General features: G+C 39.3%; 1 protein-coding gene across 1 annotated transcript in view; it reads right to left on the bottom strand.

Moving 5' to 3' along the window:
• The window catches only part of LOC100525311 (Golgi phosphoprotein 3), a 28,231-nt gene extending 14,269 nt beyond the window's left edge, over positions 1-13,962 (bottom strand). The window contains exon 1 of the mRNA XM_005672402.2: positions 13,878-13,962. Coding sequence (XP_005672459.2) covers positions 13,878-13,962 — 85 coding nt within the window. The remainder of the gene's footprint in view (positions 1-13,877) is intronic.

Below are 21,156 nucleotides of genomic sequence, written 5' to 3'. Positions count from 1 at the left end.
AATTCCTGGCCTTGCTCAGTGGGTTAAGGATCCGGTGTTGCCGTGAGCTGTGGTGCAGCTTGCAGATGCAGCTCAGATCCTGTGTTGCTGTGGCTCTGGTGTAGGCTGGCAGCTATAGCTCTAATTAGACCCCTAGCCTGGGAACCTCCATATGCCATGGGAGCGGCCCTAGAAATGGCAAAAAGACAAAAAACAAAACAAAACAAAACAAAAACCCAAAATGGCCATACTACTCAAAGCAATTTACAGATGTAATGTAATACCTATTAAATTAACTATGACATTTTTCACAGAACTAGAACAAATAACCCAAAAATGTATATTGAACCATAAAAGACCCAGAATTGCCAAAGCAATCCTGAGGAATAAAATTAAGCAGTAGGCATAACTCTCCCAGACTTGAGAAAATATTGCAAAAACTATAGTAATCAAGACAGTGTGGTACTCTAAATTGGGACAATCACTATGGACAACAATATGGAGATTCCTCAGAAAACTAAATGTAGAACTACCAGCAATCCCACTCCTGGGCATCTATCTGGACGAATCTTTTATTCAAAAAGATACATGTACCAATACGTTCATAGTAGCGCTATTCACAACAGCCAAGATATAGAAACAACCTAAATGTCCATCAAGAGATGAGTGAATTAAGAGGATGTGGTACATACATACAATGGAATACTACTCAGCCATAAAAAAGAATGAAATAATGGCATTTGCAGCAACATGAATACAATTAGAGATTCTCAAACTAAGTGAAATAAGTCAGAAAGAGAAAGACAAATACCATATGATATCACTTATATGTGGAATCTGAAATATGGCACAAATGAACCTATCTACAAAACAGAAACAGACTCATAGACATAGAGAACAGACCTGTGGTTGCCAAGGGGGAGGGGGGGAGGGAGTGGGATGGACTGGAAGTTTGGGGTTGGTAGATGCAAACTATTACATTTAGAATTGATAAGCAAGGAAGTCCTATTGTAGAGCACAGGGAACAACATCCGACATCCGATCTCTTGGGATAGACCATGATGGAAGATAATATAAGAAAAGGAATGTGTGTATATATATATATATATGCCTAGGTCACTTTGCTGTACAGCAGAAATTGGCACAACATTGTAAATCAACTATACTTTAATAATAATAATAAAAAAGAATGGCATCAATCTTCTAGAAAAGGAAGTAGAAGAGAAAGAAATTAGACCTTCATGTTTCTAAGGGGAAAATTTTACTGGCAATCAAGTGAGAGGGTGGAAAAAGGACAATTTAGACCTTAAGGACCTCCAAACATGTCCTTCCCAATCTCTTTTCTTAGGAAGATATCAGGGATGTGCTTACACACACCACACTCACATGAAAGGGCTCAGCTCAGGAGGATACTGGGATATTGGGATACATGGGCTTGAAGAAACAGGGGACCTAATAGAGGCAAAAAGCATCCCCAGAGTGATGGCAAATGGCCCACACTTGCCAATACAGCACAGGAGCAGTAGGCCCACAGTGCATGCATCCAGGTTGCACAGGTTGCAGCAGGAGGTGGAGGCAGCAGGACTGGCTTGGGCTAAAGGGGCTGGGGGCCCATGATGTAGTTCTTCAGTTAGCTAACATGTTGTGTATAACATTGAATGAGAGACATTTTATAGAGGTGTTGAGAATGTGGGAATATTTAGTCAGATATTCAAAGAAAATAAAGAAAGTCTTTTAAAATAAGGCAATTATTAACTCTGGCAGGGGGTGGGAGTTATGTAGAAAAAGTTATATAATCATGCTACTTGATGCAAAAATACACCATTTACTATATCTATATAGTCAAAATTATGAAAACACTGAACATAGATTTAACAGATCTTTAAGATATCATTTTATTGAGAAGATGGTGGAAGGGAAAAAGGGAAAATAAACGAGTTTTAATCTTTGTTATCTATAATTGGAAATCAATAGGTAAGTCTTCAGATGAGTCAAGGGATAGCAGTATACACATATTATTAGAAATAAGAAAGTCAAATCAGAGAAAATAGCTATAAAAGCTGAAATTAATTATTTAGCAGATAATGCCGGTAGAAAGGTAAAGAAAAGAGACTGCTATTTTATAAAAGTACTCTTAGCAACATTTGATCTATTATACTATTCAAACAGCACTTTGATAAAAATAAAAGCAGATTAAAGATAATAATTATAGGCATTTTACCAAATGCAAAAATGTATATTTAAAATTATACAGTAACAAGAAATAGAAAACTTCAAGTTATGGTATTAATACTCAATTTAATATACATAAAATTCTACTTAATCATATGACTTAATACCAAAAAGAAGGACACAATTCGGAAAAGCCATTTTGCATTTTATGATTTGCTTTATAAAATTGGAGTTTTAAAACTGTGATAATTAATTCATGAAAAGTTGAAGATTTGATTCCTTCTTTCTGAAGTTGATTAATATTTAAAGCCAAAGTCTGTATCCGAAGCATAAAAAGCTTTATCAAATTAAAAAGTGGCAAAGTATTCCCCTTTGAAGAAAAACATTACAATTTGCATTCAAATTCCTTCCTTATCTTCTTAAAAGAGGAAAGACAGCATTTATTTTAGGCCTCATTATATTTACTATCCTAAGAGTTTGTAAATGGGAATTATACCCAAATGAAGAGTGTAATCCTGATTACTGCTTTTTTTCTGGGTGAAACATATGTGCTCACACTTGTTCTTAACTATTAAGATATAAGCAACATTTAGTTTACCCATCTGCAGTCTGAGCCCAGTGATGGGACAGCCTTCCCACCCCTTCCTTCCAGAAGCATTAATTTCGTTCCTAGTATTGGTGGATGTTGAGGATACAAGCAAGAATAAAATGCAATCTTTTCTATAGGGAAATCACAGACTGGTACCACTTTATACAACTAACCATAAAACAACCCGAATCCTGGGAGAAGAGGCAGCCTGGGGTGTTCTGCTAGAAATGGACACACCTGGGTAGGAGGCAGGACTGGCTCTGTAGAAAAAGCCAGGGATATTTCATTTCTAGTACAAAGAAGAATGCATTGTAAGCACATTTGAGTAAATGAGTGCTCTGTGAATAGAGCTAAATTTAAAATTCTTGGACCAAAGGATTTTCTTCAAGTTCCAGATGATTCAGGTTAATGTGAGAAAAGACAGACAATTTATATATGCAAGTTGGACATGAGATGTTCTTTCATTTAATACTTATTTGTTGGGCACCTGTGTTCAAGGACCAAGTACAAGAAAAGCTCTCACACTTGTGGTACATATTCTAGGGACTTCTATTCATTTACAGCCATCTTTCCGGATTGAAAAAAATCATTGCCAGAAATCAACTTAAAAATCCATCAAGGCTAATTTAATGGACTTACCAATAATACTGAAGAAACTTAGATGCAAATGTGAGGAGATGGTTTAAAAACTTGTATTAGAAGAAAATTGTATCATTACCCTTCGTAATTACAAAACTGAAAGGACTTCGATAAATCTGGTAGTCTAGTGCCACCTTGCTTCAAACTACTCAATTACAATGTATTTAATAGCAAAGATTCTCTATTTTTTCTTTTTCCTATGCAGCTGTAACAAATTGCCACAGATTTAGTGGCTTTAAAACAACACAAATTTATTATTTTGTAGTCCTGTATGTCATAAGTGTGTAACAGATCTCAATGGGCTAACATCAGGATATCAGGAGGGCTGAGTTCCTTCAAAAATCCTAGAGAAGGGAGTTCCCCTTGTAGCTCAGTGGGTTTCAAGCCCAACTAGTATCCATGAGGATGTGGTTCTATCCCTGGCCTCGCTCAGTGCATTAAGGATGGGGCATTGCTGTGAGCTGTGATGTAGGTTGCAGATGCGGCTCGGATCCCATGTTGCTGAGGCTGTGGCCTTGCCAGCAACTATAGCTCCGATTTGATCCCTAGCCTTGGAACTTCTGTATGACGCAAGTGTCGCCCTAAAACGTTTAAAAAAAAAAAAAAGATCCTAGAGAAGAATCTGTTTTCTTACCTTTTCCACTGTCTAGAGGCTGCCTGCATTCCTTAGCTGGTGCTCCCTACCCTCCTCAGAGGGAGCAATGGCTAGTTGAGTCTTCTCAGGATGATTCACTCTGACACAGTCTCTCCTCTCTCACTTATAAGAGTCTCTGTTATTACATAGGGCCCACCTGAACAATCCATGGTAATTGCCTCATCTCAAAAAAGTCAGGTGATTTGCCAACTTAATTCTGCCTGCTACTTTAATTCTCCTTGACCTGTACATGTAACATGTTTGCAGGTTTGGGGGATTAGCATGCACCAGCTTTGGGAGGGAAGTGTTATTTCACCTACCACAGAGTTATTTGTTTTTCTCTGGGGGCGAATATGCGATTTTACATGTTTTATCTAAATAAATGCTGAAGACTTTAAATGAAGCTGGCCTTTTTTTTGCCCTTATATATAACTTGGAATTGAGGGACAACAACAACAAAATCTTTTGCCAATATCTATAAAATAAACCAAGAATTTAGAAACCACTCCTGCCCTGCCCAGTAATTTACTTACGCTTTACTAATAATCTTAGCTAGAAAAACCCAAAGTAAATGTTAAAATATTGTGAAATTAACCTAAAAATTATTTCAAACTGACAAAGGCCTGTCTTTGCCTGATAATACACAAAATATACAAACAGAGGGTCTTTGTTTATAGGGCAAATGGTTTTGTTCGAAAACTGGTCGAAGTTATACTCACGAAAACTAAAAAAAAATAGAAACCTTTAAAGGTATTAAAGGAGGAGAGAAAAGAGAAAGAGAACAGGTAGATTTTGGTTCTTTACCTCCTGTTATAGTAAGCACCCCACTTTTTATTGGTCATTTTCCAGCAGAGGCAAGAGACTTTTTTGCACCCACCAGGTTTTAATGGGCCACTCTTGGATTGGCTTTCAGAGTCACTGGGTGATGTTGGCAGGGTATTAATCAAACATGAAGGAAAATCAACAAAATACAATGCATGGGTTTTCAACAGTGCTTTTCTTGCCTTTTCTGGATTATCATATACAGTGGGCTGTATCAACATTATCCAGGTAGGATGAGGAAAAAACATAATTGACATTTTTCTGTTACCAAATATTTTACCAACTATTAGTCAGACTGACTAGAAATAATGCAAATCTTTCCAGGCCCTGGGAAAGGCTTTTTGTCCAGCTTGAGGAAGTATTCATCAAAATATTAAACTGGGAGTTCCCATCGGGGCTCAGTGGAAACAAATCTGACCAGTATCCATGAGGACCCAGGTTTGAACCCTGGCCTTTCTCAGTGGGTTAAGGATCCAGCGTTGCCGTGAGCTGTGGTGTAGGCTGCAGCTGTTGCTGTGGTTTAGGCCAATGGCTACAGCTCTGATTCCTGGCCAGGGAACTTCTGTATGCTGCCAGTGTGGCCCTAAAAAAAAAAAAAAAAAAAAATTAAACTGCCTCTAAACAGAATCTCCTTATGAAATCTTTTAGTAAATAGCAGTTATTAAATTGCAGCTGAAGTCTTCACAGTAATGTGTTAATAATTTTCACGGTAGAGATTTTACATGTCTTTTGTTAAATTTTTTCCTAAGCATTTTGTGACTTTTTTCCCCCCCAGGGCTACTCCCTCGGCATATGGAGGTTCTCAGGCTAGGGGTCTAGTCAGAACTGTAGCTGCCGGCCTACACCACAGGAACAGCAACACAGGATCCGAGCTGCATCTGCAACCTACACCACAGCTCAAGGCAACACTGGATCCTTAACCCACTGAGCAAAGCCAGGGATCAAACCCTCAATCCCCATCGTTCCTAGTCGGATTTGTCAACCACCGAGCCACAACGGGAACTCCGCATATTGTGACTTTTAATGCTTGTTTAAACAATAATGGTTTTATTTCTTCCTATGTAATATGTACGACTTTAATATCTTTCTCTTACCTTTTGACACTGGCTGAGACCTCCAGTATAATATTGAAAAAAGTAGGGAGTTCCCGTTGTGGTACAGCAGAAATGAATCTGACTAGTAACCATGAGGCGCAGGTTCAATCCCTGGCCTCACTCAGTGGGTTAAGGATCTGGCGTTGCTGTGATCTGTGGTGTAGGCCAGCAGCTACAGCTTAGTATTGGACCTGTAGCCTGGGAACTTCCATATGCTGCAGTTGCAGCCCTAAAAAGACCAAAAAAAAAAAAAAAAAAAAAGAAGTTGTGAGAGTGATTATCTTAGCTTTGTTCAAAATCTCAAAGGGAAATTTCATCACTAAGTATGACATCTTTAGTTTTTTCCTAGATGCCTTTAAAATTTAACAAGAAGTTCTCTTCTTGGTTCTAGTTTGCAAATATGTTTTTGTTTTAAAATCCTGATGGCTATTGAATTTTATCAGAGGCAATTTTGCATTTATTGGTATGTTCATAAGGTTTTTCTCCTTTATGTGGCAAATAACATCAATTGATGCACTGATGATATATCAATATATAGTAATTGATGATATGTCAACTACTATGCTTATATGTACACATTTCAAATCAAATAATTTTTGGAATTTTTAAGTGTGATTTTTTTTATTGAACTAATTCTGTATATAATATTACATGATTTTTATGCACAGTACTGAGCTTTTGTGTTAAAATAAATGTATCATATAAAACTGAACATTTAAATATGTGCCCCTTATTGTATGTGATTATATCGCTAAAACTGTTAAAAATATGTTGTAAAATTTACCATTTTAATCATTTTAAGTGTATAGTTCAGTGGGATTAAGTGCATTTATGATGTTGTGCCACCAACACCACTATCCATTTTCAGAACATTTTTTTTTTATCAACCCAAACAGAAACTCTGTGCCCAGTAAACATCATTCCCCGTTGCCCCTCCTTCCAGGACCTGGTAACCTCCATTCTACTTTCTGTCTCTATGATTTGCCTACTCTAGGTACTGCATAGAAGTGGAATCATAGAGTATTCATCCTTTTGTTTGATTCATTTCACTTAGCAAAATGTTTTCAAGTTTCATCCATGTCATAGCACATAAACAGAATTTCATTCATTTTAATGTTTGAATAATATCCCATTATACATACATAGAACAATTGGACTTCATCGATCATTTTATTTATCCATTAATCTGTTAAGGGACATTTGGGTTGTTTTTACCTTTTGACTATTGGGAATAATGTTGTTATGAATAATGGTGTACGCATGTTTGTTTGAGTCCCTGCTTTGAGTTCTTTTGGGTGTACACATTGGAGTGAAATTGCTGGGCCATATGGTAATCCCATGCTTAACTTTTTGAGAAATTGCTGAACTGTTTTCCACAGTGACTGCATCATTTTACATTCCCACTAGCAATACATGAAGATTCCAGTTTCTCCAAAGCCCTGCCAAAACTTGATATTTTCCTCTTGTTGTTGTTTGTTTTTCAAATCATAGCCATCCTAATGGGCATAGAGTGGTATCTCACTGTGGTTTTGATTAGAATTTCCCTAATGCTGAGCAATCTTTTCATGTGCTTGTTGGCTGGTTGTATATCACTTTTGGAGAAATGCCTATTCAAGACCTTTTCCCATTCTTGAATCGTTGTTTTTTTTTTTTTTTTTCTGTAGCATTGTAGGAATTATTTATATATTCTGGATTAACATCTTTTATCAGATGATTTGCAAATATTTTCTCTTCCTCAGTAATCTGCCTTTTTACTTGATAATGGCCTTTAATACACAACTATCTTTGATTTTGATGAAGTCCAATTGTTCTATTTTTTCTTTGTTGCCTATGCTTTTGGTGTCATATCCAAGGAATTATTGCCAAATCCAATGTCATAAAGACTTATTTCTATGTTTTCATTTTACAGTTCTATAGTTTTAGCTCTTAAGCTTAGGCCTTTGACCTATTCGAGTTAATTTTTGTACATGGTATAAGGTAAAGGTCTAACTCCATTCTTTTGCATGTGGATATCCAGTTGTCTCAGTATGACTTGTTAAAAAGACTGTCCTTTCCCCCTTTTAATGGCCTTGGCACTCTTATTAAAAATAAATTGATAGGATATGCTTCGGTTTATTTTTGGTGCTCTCTATTCTCTTCCTTCTAAGTGTCTATCCACATGCCATTATCACACCATTTTGGTTACTGTAGGTATGTAATAATTTTGAAATCAGGAAGTGCGAGTCTTTCAAATTATTCTTTTTCAAAATTGCTTTGGCTCTTGTAGGCTTATATTGATTTTTTTTTTTTTTTTTTTTTTTTTTGTCTGTGCCTGCAGCATTCAGAAGTTCCTGGACCAGGGATCCAACCTGTGCCACAGTGGTGACCTGAGCCATTACAGTGACAATGCTGGATCCTTCACTGCTAAGCTACCAGGGAACTCCTTATATTGATTTTTAAATAATGAGTCCCCTCCTTATATTTTAATCACACATTTCACATGCAAATTTAGTATGGTCCATTCTGCTATAATTCTTTAAGGTGGAATAGCTCATATTAGTTTGGAAAGTAGGGAAACAAGGTCAGTATGCAACGGAACCTATATTGGTTCTGCTAAATTTCCTGGCATGTAATATTTTGTGCCACCAAGTGGGGGAGGGGGTGCCAGCACACTGGTATGGTTGATGGCAAATGCAAGGAAGTAGAGTATGGAGACCAATGCTCTTTTTCCCTCTGTTCTCATTCTTCTGCCTCCTGTATTCTGCTGTTGGCTGCTTCTAATGAATTTTTTATTTCAGCTATTGTATTTTGCATCTCTTCTTGCTTAAGTTTTATATCTTGTATCTCTTTGCTCAATGTTTCTGTAAATTATCCGTCTTTGCCTCCAGTTTATTTCCAATATCTTGCATCATCTTCAGCATCAACTGCCTAAAGTCTTTTTCCTAGAGGCTGAGAATCTCATCACTTAGCTGTTTTTCTGTTTGTTTGTGTTTTTTGTTTGTTTGTTTTTTTTTTTCCTCCCTCATCTGTCTTTTCATTTTTATAGGTTTTTGGTTTGATGACCTTTTTACAGATAATGGAGTTGTAGCCTCTCTTACTTCTGGTGTCTGCCCCCCTTGTGGCTGAAGTTGGTATGGGGGCTTGCTGTAGGGTTCCTGATGGGAAGGGCTGATGCCTGCCCACTGGTAGGTGGGGCTGATTCCTATCCCTCTGGTGGCTGAGCTTTGTCTCTGGGTGAGATTAGAGGTGGCTGTGTGCCTGGGGGGTCTTTAGGCAGCCTGTTTACTGATGAGCAGGGCTGTGATCCCACCTGGGTTGTTGTTTGACCTGGGGCTTCTCAGGCTGACTGATGGGTGAGGCCAGATTTTCCCAAAATGGCCACCTCCAGAGAAAGGCACGCTGATGAATATTCCCAAGAGCTTTGCTTCCAATGTCCTTCCCCCACGACAAGCCACATTCACCCCTGTTTTCCCAGGAGGTCCTCCAAGAACTGCAATCAAGTTTGACCCAGATTCCTATGGAGCCTTTGCTTTGCCCTGGAAAGCACAGGCACGTGCCCAGTACACGTGAAAGTCTGTGTGAGCCTTTTTTAAGCCTTCTTGCTCTGTTTCCCCCAGTCCCATGGAGCTTCTGCACACAAGCCCCACTGGCCTCCAATGCCAGATGCTCTGGGGGCTCTTTCTCCCAGTGCCAGATCCCCAGGTGTGGGGATTTGATGTGGGGCTCAGAACTCTCACTCCTGTAGGTGAGTCTCTGTGAACCAGCTAGTTTCCAGTCTGTGGGGCTTCCCACCCGGAGGTATGGAGTTGCTTATACCGTGTAATCGCCCCTCCTACCTCTTGATGTGGCCTCCTCTTTGTCTTCTGGAGTAGGATATCTTTTTGAAAGTTTCTGGTCCATTTGGTTCTAGCTTCCCCATCTTTTCACCTCTTTGATACCCACTCTCTCTAGGTAACTGAACTCTTCAGTTTCTGGTTTATCTTTCACGTACAGACAATCTCTAACTTAGGATTCTTGACTTATGATTTGACTTTATGATTGTGTGGAAGTGACACCCATTCATATTTGGAATTTTGATCTTTCCCTGGCTAAAGACATGCAGTGCAACACTTTCTTGTGATGGTAGGTGAGGGCAGAGAGCTGCAGCTCCCAGTCAGACATGCAATCGCAAGGGTGAACAACTGAGATGCTTACAGTGTTCACCCAGACAATCATTCTGTCTTTCACCTTTACCACAGTGATCAGTATCCCATGAGATATTCAACTCTTTATTATAAAATCATCTTTGTGTCTCTCAACTGCAGGCTAATGTAAGAGTTCTGAGCATGTTTAAGGCAGGTGAGGCTAAGGTATGGTATTCAGTAGGTGTATTAAAAAACCGTTTTTGACTTTTTGGTAGGTTTGCTGGGTTGTAAATCCATTGGAAACCAGGGAAGATCTGTATGTCTTTTGCACAAATAAGATACATACGTATTTTCATGTATCTCCTTCTTGCTATGTGAATGGTAACATACCATAGATACTCTTTGGCTACTATTTTATATTTTCTACCCCCACCCCCACACTCTCTTCTTCCTTTAGGCTTAGTTTACTTACGTATTTTTGCCTTGGATATGCATAATACTCAGTTTTCACTATCTTTATATATTTTTATTTGTTATCATATCCTAGAAGCCTCAACTACTTTTTCTACCTCCTTCCATCAAGCTACTTTCAGCTTTTTTTTTCTTTTCTTTTTTTTTTTTTTTTTTTGGCTGTGCCCATGGCAGGTGTCACTCGGAAGTTCCAGGGCCAGGGATTGAACCCTACCACAGCAGTGACCTGAGCCGCAGCTATGAAAATGCTGGGTCCTTAACACACTGTGCCACTAGGGAACTCCCAGCTTTTTTTTCTTAAAGGGTAAGATTCTCATCTTACTGTAGTATTGCTGTATTAAGAGCTTCATTTATTGCTTGTTACTATGCTATATTTTTTTTACCAGATTATGCTTTTAAAAAATTCTCTTGTTACAGAACTGCATAGACTCTGAGTGGCCGGCTTCAATACTTCCCCCTGCACAAACCCTTTTATTTTTAGTGTGAAGTTGGCAGAAGAAGATAAGGTTTTTTTTTTTTTTTTCAAAAAAATTTAGTAGCAGAAACACCTTTATCAATGGTTTCATCATTGCTTTTTGAGACTTCTAACACATTTTAAGAGGACATCATCTTAAACTCTATCTACATTTTTAAAAAGTGCAATTTTGATCTTGTAAGTTTTGCTGTTATAGCAAATTTCATTCTGAGCCAGGAACTCTAAGCCATACACTGTTATCTATACAACCATTTACTGTATTCCTTTACAAACATTTTGTTGATAATGATATCTTGAACTGTAAAGCCATCTTTTAGGAATGATTAGTAAATGTGTACATTTCTTTACCTCTTTCAAAAGCAAATTCTATCCAATAAGCATCGAAAAATTTTCGCATTCCTGTGATTAAGGAAATTCAAACCAAGATACTACTGCTTGATAATCAGTGGTTCGTGTCCCAGCTTTTATGAATGGGAAGTCTTCACCAGGTGCTTAGGGAAGACCAGCTAAAGGAGCTTTTCAACACTGGTGATAATGGTTCTAATATTATTGGAGGCTAGTGCAGAGCTTTTAAACTCACTGATCATACAGATTACTCAAGGATCTCGTTGAAATGCAGATTTTGGCTCAGTAAGTCTGGGGAGAAACCCAAGATTCTGCATTTCTGACAAGCTCTCATATGCTGCTGCTGTGGGTGGTCTGGGCCCCCTCGGGGATGAGGAAGGTTGTAGATATTCAGACTTTACACTGCATTCACTAGAGCCTTCTGCAATAGTGGAAGTGCCCTATAGCTCTGCTGTCCACTACAGAGGCCACAGGTCATATGTGGCTACTGAGCATTTGAACTGTGGCTGGTGAGACTGAGAAACTGAATTTTAAATTAATTTATCATTAACTTGAATGTAAATTTACATAGCCCCATGTGGCTAGTGGCTACTGTCTTAGTTAATATCTTTTTAAAACAAATATAGGAGTTCTCATCATGGCTCAGGGGGTTAAGGACCCGATGTGGTCTCTGTGAGGATGCAGATTTGATCCCTGGCCTCACTCAGGGGGTTAAGGATCCAGTGTTGCCACAAGCTGCGGTGCAGGTCACAGATGTGGCTCAGATCTGGTGTTGCCATGGTTGTGGTGTAGACTGCAGCTGCAGCTCTGATTCAGCTCCTAGCCTGGGAACTTCCATATGCCACAGGTGCAGCTATAAACAAACAAAAAGCAAATGTGTAATCATGCAGTTGTATCTACACAAGTGTTTAAGATTGTTTTGTGTTTTTTTATATTTTTCATAAGTGTCATGCTACTCAATTTAGCATTCTAAACTTTTTTTATTCTTTTCATGTCAGTAGATATTAATTTATATCATTATTTTAAATTACTACGCAATATTTCAGAGTATGAATTTACCATGGCTTATATACCCATTTATTGTATTGTTTGGTATTTTGGCTGTCTTTTTTTCTTTGCAACTATACACTGAGGGTAAGGATATCTTTGTGCATGCCACTTAAAATACATGTTTGATACATATAGGATAGACATTGAAAAATAGAATTGTTGGGTCATTGAGAATGAATAATTAACATTTTCATAGTTAGTGCCAAGTTGCTTTTCATAGAAGACGAAGTAATTTATTTCTATCAGCTGAGTGGGAGAGTACCATTTCCTCATACTCTTGATTGGTAGTATCAACATTTTTTATTTTTTTGCCAATTATATGGTGAAAAGTTATATCTTATTTTAATTTACATGTCTGTAATGACTAGGAAGAATAATACTGATTTTTATGTTCACTGATCATTTAAATTCCTCCCCCGCAATGATCTAAGCTAAACGTATACTTGTAGCCTTACTAATGAATTCTTGAATTAGCTTCTTAAACTGTAAACTAAATGTTTGTTAAACTGTAAACTAAATGTTTGTTAGGATATTCTGGGGAATTATACTGTCTTTATGGAACAATTTGGAGAGAACTGGCACCATCAAATATTGAAGCAATAATATCCTCTACCTTTTAAGGTTTTCTTCTATGTCCCATAGTTTCCTTTTTCCCTTGTGAGGGTCTTAAATATTCACTGTTATGTTTATTCTTAAGTATTTTATACTTAGGTTTCTGTTGCAAATTCCTTTTTATTACACTTTCTAACTATCTGTTACTGGTGAACAGGAAAACCAACAATTTGTGAGTGATTGCCTGCTATCTAGCCACTTTGCCGCACTCTGTTATTGTCAGTTTTCATTATATTTGTTTCACAGTCTATCATTTGGTATACTAATATTACTACCCTGGAGCTGCCACCTCTTATCCCAAACTCCTAGGAATAAAAGGAAGTTACAAGAATAAAATCCGTAGCATGTAGAAATATCCTTCTAGAGATAGTTTGTACATGTACTAAACAACACGCTTTTTCTTTCCCCATTTATACGGTACAATAGTATACTGAATACACTGCTAATCATTTTATATTTTCTGCTGTCTCCTGAAGAGTGCTCAATATCAGTGCAGAGCGGATCTGCTTCTATTTAAGCATGCCCTTGTATGGCTGTATAATAATTTATCCAGTGTCCTAGTGAGGAACCCTCTGCCCAATCCTCTACTATTACAATGAAAATAATTCCATGAAAGGCTTTCCGCCAATATCTGCAGGAGCAGTTCCTAGCAGTGAAATTCCTAAGCCTGGATCAAGAAGCATTTATATCTTCAGTATTGATAGCTACCATCCAATTGCCCTTCATAGAGGCGGTATCAATCCACATTCTCAGCAACAGTAACTTAGCTGTTTCCTGAGACCTTCAGCAACACAACATGCTGCTTAAAATTGCTTGAAAGGAATATAGACAGGGTTAGTATCTTAATTTTTGCTGTAGCAGATGCTGTTGATATTCCAGCCACTAACTTTACCTGCAGCCCATAAATAACAGTTCCTGCACATTCTGACAGCATCCAAGGGGTATCTTGTGTCTTTCTGCTTCTCTTCCTTAGTCATTTTGAGGTGCCACAGAACTTGCCCTCCGCCATGTGAGGGTGGCTGGGAAGAAACAGCACATTGGGCTCACAGAGGCAACCCCAATCCAATAAAGAAGAAGAATCAGTGGATAAATATGTCAGCTTCTCCATCCCTCAGTGGGCAATTCTTGCTAATTTCCGAGTGAATTCAGCTCTTGTTGAGTACAGCAGTAGTCTTCTGATGTATACTTTCCTGAATTTTCTACCTTCCCTGCCTCGCTTTCCCCACTCCCTCTCTTCCTTATGTTACCTCCCCAATAAACTACATGCCCCCCAATCTTTGCCTCAAGGTCTGCTTTTGGGGGGACCTAAACTGCAATAGATGGTACCAGAGATGCCCACAGAAAGTTGACCCTCAAGAACAGGACTAGAGGATTAGGTCACTCTCTGGTCAGGGGGCATCAAAACCCTTACTGCTGTTCTAAGTGGGGGAAGTGATAAGCTATGACTGCTGTAGCAGCATGTTTACTAAGACTTTCACCTCTGATTGCTTAGGATGAGGGACAGGTGGAAGGGACCAGGCTAGGGAATATGCAGTAGCTCTAGGTAGAGGGCAATGATATTTGTAAGGATTGTAGGGGTGGCTGACTTTTGTTAACTCTCCTGGGAGCCTTGAAGAAAGAGACTGGCATACCAGGTCAGCCAACTGTCAACTCAGGGCATGTTACGAAAGCCAGAAGGTTTTTATGGCTGACTTGAATTAGACTCACCTCTTGCAGCAGGAAGGCAGACTCTGCTGAATATTAGTTTCAGAATACAATAATAAGAATGTCAGAGCTACAATGGATACCAAATGCAAGCTAAAGCAGGTGTTCCATGTTAATGTAAGCGTCCTGAAAGGGAAGAAATAGGATTGTGAAACCTTGGATTGTTGTATCTGGGTAAATGCACTACACAACCTTAACCTCGTATTTCCTTGAGTGTTCCAGGCAGGCATGCTTATTAATAAAAAGGCTTTCCCTTTTTCTCCTGTGTTTCCTAATAGTTTCCTTCAATTTTTTCATTCAAATTTGATTTAATGATAATTTTGTTTTAAGGAGCGAATTGAGAATCCAATTTTATTTTTTTTGAGATAGCTATCCAGTTCTTAAGCGTCATTAGTTGAACAATTCATCTTTCCCCACTGATATAGAATGCCACCCTGATGATATATGAAATTCCAGTATGTATTTTGGTCTTGGGCCAGAGAATGCTAGGTATTCCAAACCTGTTCCTTCTTTCTGGTCACACAACAGGGTAATTCACCAGCTTCAGTTGCAGTTAGGGAGTGATGAGCCTGGCACATAAAAGCTTCCCACACATGATCCTCCATCCTCTTTGCCTTCTGCTAGGCAGGATGGAGTTATCCTCCAGAAACACTTGGGAAGCTATGTGTTGAAGATGGCAGAGCTAAAGATGCAAAATGCATGAGTCCCAGAATCCTTGCCTGGAGAAGATCCTGCCAAGGAGGAACACCTGTTTGAACTTTATGAAAATGAGAAATAATCATTCATTTTATAAAAGCCATTAGTTTCATCTGTGCCTGCTCACGTGATAGTAATGTAATGTTTTAATTAATATAATTTTATAATGTGTTTTGGTACATAGTGGGGCCAATCCCTTCATTTTTACTTTACATTTTTTTCCTTGTTTCCTTCATTTTTCCATATGAACTCTACAACCAGCATCACTAGTTAAAGTAAAATCTCCTTGGTATGTTTACTGAAATTGCAGTATATGTAGAGTTTGATATGTGAAGCATTGACATCTTTATAATGTTGAATCTTATATAAACATATCTTTCCATAGATATTCATGCCTTCATCTATATGCAATACTTTTATAAAGTCTTCTTTGTACGGATGATAGTCTTTCATTTAGTTTACTCATGGGTATCCTTTTTTTCTTTTTTTTTTTTTTTAAGGGCCATACCTGCCACATATGGAAGTTCCCAGGCTGCTGGTTGAACTGGAGCCATAGCTGCTGGCCTACACCACAGCCACAGCGATGCTAGATCTGGGTTGTGTCTGCAACCTATGCCACAACTTGCAGCAATGCTGTATCCTTAACACACTGAGCAAGGCCAGGGATCAAACCTGCATCCTCATGGATACTAGTCGGGTTTTTAACCTGCCGAGCCACAAGAACTCCTCACGGGTATATTACTCTGGTGACATTATACTATTATAAGTAAGTTTTTTCTATTATATTTTATAATCAGTTGTTTATTTATATAGGATGCTATGTTGCCTGTCTCAGCATGTAGACAAATAAAAACACCAGTCTGCCATCCAAGAAAAACACTTAAAAGCAAAATAAACCTTAAGAGTTTTTAAGCAAAATAAACCTTAAGAGAAGTTTTAAATGTCTGTACTGCATAGCAAAAACAAAACAAAACAAAACAAACAACAGACTGTATAAAGAGAAGGTATGCTGTGGGTTTATCCAGAATAGTTAGAGAATGTCCTCCTTTTGGATTGGAATTCCCAGTTACCTGCATTTATAAACCTTCCAGACTATTTAACAAGTAAGCATTGTTGTGTTGCGGTCTGAGGAAGGTCAATAACATCACTGTTTCCACAAGCTCCTAAATAACCCAGAAACAGGCACAGGCATTCAGGCAGATGGAGATAAAAACATCATCATCACTGATCAAATTGTTATTAGAGAATATAATTGTTATTAGAGAATAACTCTGTGGCAACGACTGGTTTCCTACACTGCACCCCAGAGACCGAGACCTTGCCACCCACTGGCACCGCTGGACAAATGTGCCTGTTCTTACAAGCTTCTGACATGGAAGGACAGAGTGGCACATAAGAAGCCATGCTATAATGCCTTCTTTCACTCTTCCTTGTCTGGGGAGGAGTGAATAAAAGGACAGAGCAAGGCCAGGAAGGTGACTCCATAAGGAAAGAAAATCAGAAGTGAGGACTAGTGTTACCCTCCAAGTCAGCAAAGCTATACTCTAAGAGCAATATTCTTTTTAGGGACCAAAAGTTCACATCCACAGTTTTTTTTTTTTTTTTTAATTATTTTATATGTTTATATATTTTGCCTTTTTTTAGGGCCTCACCCCCAGCACATGGAGTTTCCAGGCTAGGAGTACAATTGGACTACAGCTGCCAGCCTATGCCACAGCCACAGCCACAGCACGCAGGATCCGAGCCATGTCTGTGACATACACCACAGCTCATGGCAACACCAGCTCCTTAACCCACTGAGCGAGGCCAGGGATCGAACATGCAACTTCATGCTTCCCAGTCAGATTCGTTTCCAATGTGCCATGATGGGAACTCCGTCACATCCACAGTTTTGGATGGTACTGTTAAATGCTAGATTTCAATATTAGGCAGAAAATAAAACTATATGGATTTTTATGTCATAAGCATTGTGGCACACAGACACGGGACAAGAGAGAACAGATCACACAAAGCTATAAAAGTGACACAATTGCCTTTCTTTTGTTTAAAACAAAGTTATTCTATAGACATAATCATTAGATTACAGGTATTCTTGCTCTTTTGGGCTCCTGTAGTTAGTAATCCAATCCTTGGTAGATGTTTGTTCCTATGTTAATACGTGTATTTGTTAAATTTGTTCTCAAAGACAGCGTGCTTTTGAGATGTATAATATAGGCACGTAATAATGTTTATTACTGTCAAGGCTCCAGTGACCACTGGTGTTTTTTGTACTCAATTCACTAAACATTTTTTTGAGGCCTTATGATGACTCTACCAGAGACTGGGGCCACAAAGGTATACAATGATGCCGTCAAGGGGCTCAGCCTCCGAGGGAGGGCAGATGTAAACAGTTAATGTGCCATGCTTGAGCACAGTACGGAGTCCTCTAGGAACACAGGGGCCTCAAACCACGTCTAAAACAAGAGCTCTGACAGGGTATGTTGCCCATGTTCACAGAACTTGTAGCTGGCAGAGGCAGAGTTTGAACTTGGATGGATTTCATACCACACCTCAGGTGCCACTCTGTGATGGTGGTGCCATTCATTACTGTGCCTGCTCCAGGGGGGGAAGTGCTGCTATGCAGTTCCCAGGGTAGTTTCTACCCAAAATGCTGGCCTCCAAGACCAGCTCCAACTCTGACTTCAGCCCCATCCCTTGCTCCCTGAGCCATCAGGGTCATGTCTGATGGGCTGCTTCAGAACCTTACTGGGTCAAGCTGACAGAGGTGCTCCCCCTTCTCTAATAATTCCTCTCCTCACCCACCACCAGCAGAGGCTGCTCTGTGGGAAGGCTAAGTAAGGCCTGGATGAAGGGAATGCTTATGAGGGGGCTGGAAATGAGTGACCTGGCTGGAGATACTCACTCTGCCCCACCGCCCTGTCATGCTCTGGCTGATTCAGGAATATCTTGCAGGAGGTCACCTACATATACATTAGCAATATCAGCAATAGCAAGGACAACCCTAGAAGGTAATTTATAATAAGTCCAGGATGTAGAAACTTCCAAACACTGTCTCCATCTAAGGTTTAGCACCATAAATTTTAGATTTATCTACCAGCAGGCAGGAGGGGAGAGCAGAGGAATGAAAGCTTTGGCAGGATTTAACTTCCCTGACCACCCCCCAACACACACAAGTTTTAAAATTGTGAATAAACGGATGCTCAGACCAAGTCCAAGACAAGAATACAAGTATCTCTGCTTAAAGCCCCTGCTACTTCTTTCCTCATGGCAAAGACTTGCCAACATTGAACAAGGAAAGTGAAATCCCACTACTCACAGAAATACAGTGGAAGCTAATGTGGGGGATTAAAAAGATCAGTTTAGGAGAAGCCTGAGCAGAGCAGTCGAAGCTTGGAACAGATACCAAAGGGTACTCTAAGTAGGCCTGAGTTTGGAGGTGACAGCCAATGTTTACTGAATGGTGTTGGGGTAAGGGCTTTGCAGGTGTTACTCTCCACAATATCCCGATGCATTAAGTCTTTCATTGCAAAGGGGCAGCTGAGGCTGAGGTCACACAACCGGACATGGAGAAGGAGACACTGGAGCCAGCTGGAGCCTTCATACTCTTTCCATGAAGCTTTGCTGTTTCAGTCGACACTTCTTGTCTTGATCTTGGATTAGTCTGTATCAGCTTTGGCGCTAAGGCTTCTAAACAGTGCTGGTGGCTGATGGATCAGCTTCAGAGACCTGCTTGCTGTTGAAGGCCGTTTTGATGTTACAGACATGGCAGGAATGCTGTAGCTGGAGGCAGGCTGACTATTCAACAAGGAAGGTCTTCAAAAGTGAAACGGTACAGCCTCAGGCTTGCCTCAGCCTCTGAAATGGACTCCTGCTTCTGGAGTGCCCTGGTAGCCTAGAAGTTAAGGATTCAGCACTGTTGTCACTGCTGTGGCTTGAGTTTGATCCCTGGCCTGGGAATTTCTGCATGCTGTGGGTGTGGCCAAAAAAACGGATGGGGGAGGAGAATGGGCTCCTACTTTTGAATCACAGGATCCAAACTCACAAGGTACTAATGTAGACAATGCTAACTTATTAATTTGCAATAACATAGACCCTTCTAGTGAGTGACCAGAATATTCACCGTTCTGAGAACTCTCTCCTAAGAATCAAGGTTCACAGCAATCTCCTAGTCACTATAATTTCATTTGTTGAACTCAAATGAGAATAAAGGAAAAGGATGGCACTGATGTTTGGAATTCCAGGAGGGCAGCTTAGAACTACAAAACCCGAGTGGTCCAGGACCAGGGAGCTCAGAAACAAGCACTTTAAGAGAGTGCTGAGGACGTGAGGACAACTAGGTAGCACAGCACAGATGATGCTCTCGTATCCACCAGTGTTTTGGAAGACGTCTGACAAACACTCCCTAAGTTCATGAAAGTGCTTTCTTTTCAGATGTCTGAGATAATCTTGTTCTAAGAACCCCTCTGTAACCTGCTGGCAGTACCATTCACATGTTGCCCACAATCTGGTAAATCAGCCACTTCTGCTAAAACAAAATGAAGATTTGGAGAGAACACAACAGTGGGAAGGACTGTGACTAAGAGCTCCTGAGAACCGAGAACCTACAACATGTAGATAGAGCTCTACAGAAAAGTTTTAGAGAGAGAGAGAAAATTCCCCTGATACTGAGAAATACACACTTGTCAATTATCAAGGATTTAAATCATATTTTTCATTAACTGCTGAGCAGCCCATGCTTCAGTGATATCTGTACATAATCCAAAGCACGTACTGTGGTATTTCTCACTGGTACTGAGAACACAAATGAAGGATGTCTTGATAAGTATCTTCCTATTAGAAATGTACAGAGATATAATTTACTAACTTGGTTCTAGTCAACAAGTAGGGACTGAATTTTATTCTTCAAAGAGAACTACAGCATGAGAACTAAAGAATCTGGATGTTCCTAAAAGGAAATTGAGGAGTTCCCGTCCTGGCTCAGAGGTTAACGAATCCGACTAGGAATCATGAGGTTGCGGGTTCGATCCCTGGCCTCGCTCAGTGGGTTAAGGATCCAGCATTGCCATGAGCCATGGTGTAGGTCGCAGACGCAGCTTGGATCCTGAGTTGCTGTGGCTGTGACATAGGCTGGCAGCTGTAGCTCCGATTCGACCCCTAGTCTGGGAACCTCCATATGCTGTGGGTGAGGCCCTAGAAAATATAAAAATAAATAAATAAATAAAAATTAAAAAAAAAAAAAGGGAATTGATGCCCTTTTATTCTACCTGAGTTAAGCCAATGATGAATCTCGTCAAAGTTCAAACACAATTAATTAGTGCTATAGTTTGATTTTAAATCTTTAAAACCTCAAAACACATACTCTATTTACATACAAAATAATCTATTCATAAAAGTAAATAATTTATAGAACTCTGATAAAATTTTTTCAAAATTTAAAAATAAACAATAGCACTATTTTACAATTTTGATTTTACAAGGAAATAAAGCTTTTGAGGACATAATATTCTATCAAAATGGAAAGCTGAATCAGTTTGCTTTGCTTTTCACCATAGAAATAAGCATTTACACTATCAGCCTGGGGAAATCAAGCGACAGGAAAAACTGCTGGAAAATAAACCTATTAGAAAACTGGGATCTGGTGCCATCTACTGAGTGGCGGTGGTAATGCGACCTTGGGTATGTGACAACATTAGGTAACACTGTAATTTTAGCTACATGCAACTCAATAGGTACACATATTGTCAAGGCCTGAAATTCATATGCAAAAAAGG

The sequence above is a fragment of the Sus scrofa genome, chromosome 16 (assembly GCF_000003025.6).
Source record: "Sus scrofa isolate TJ Tabasco breed Duroc chromosome 16, Sscrofa11.1, whole genome shotgun sequence".
In the NCBI taxonomy this organism is placed as follows: Eukaryota; Metazoa; Chordata; class Mammalia; order Artiodactyla; family Suidae; genus Sus; species Sus scrofa.
Note: the sequence above shows the minus strand (reverse complement) of the source record. Positions and strands in the feature narration are given on the sequence as shown.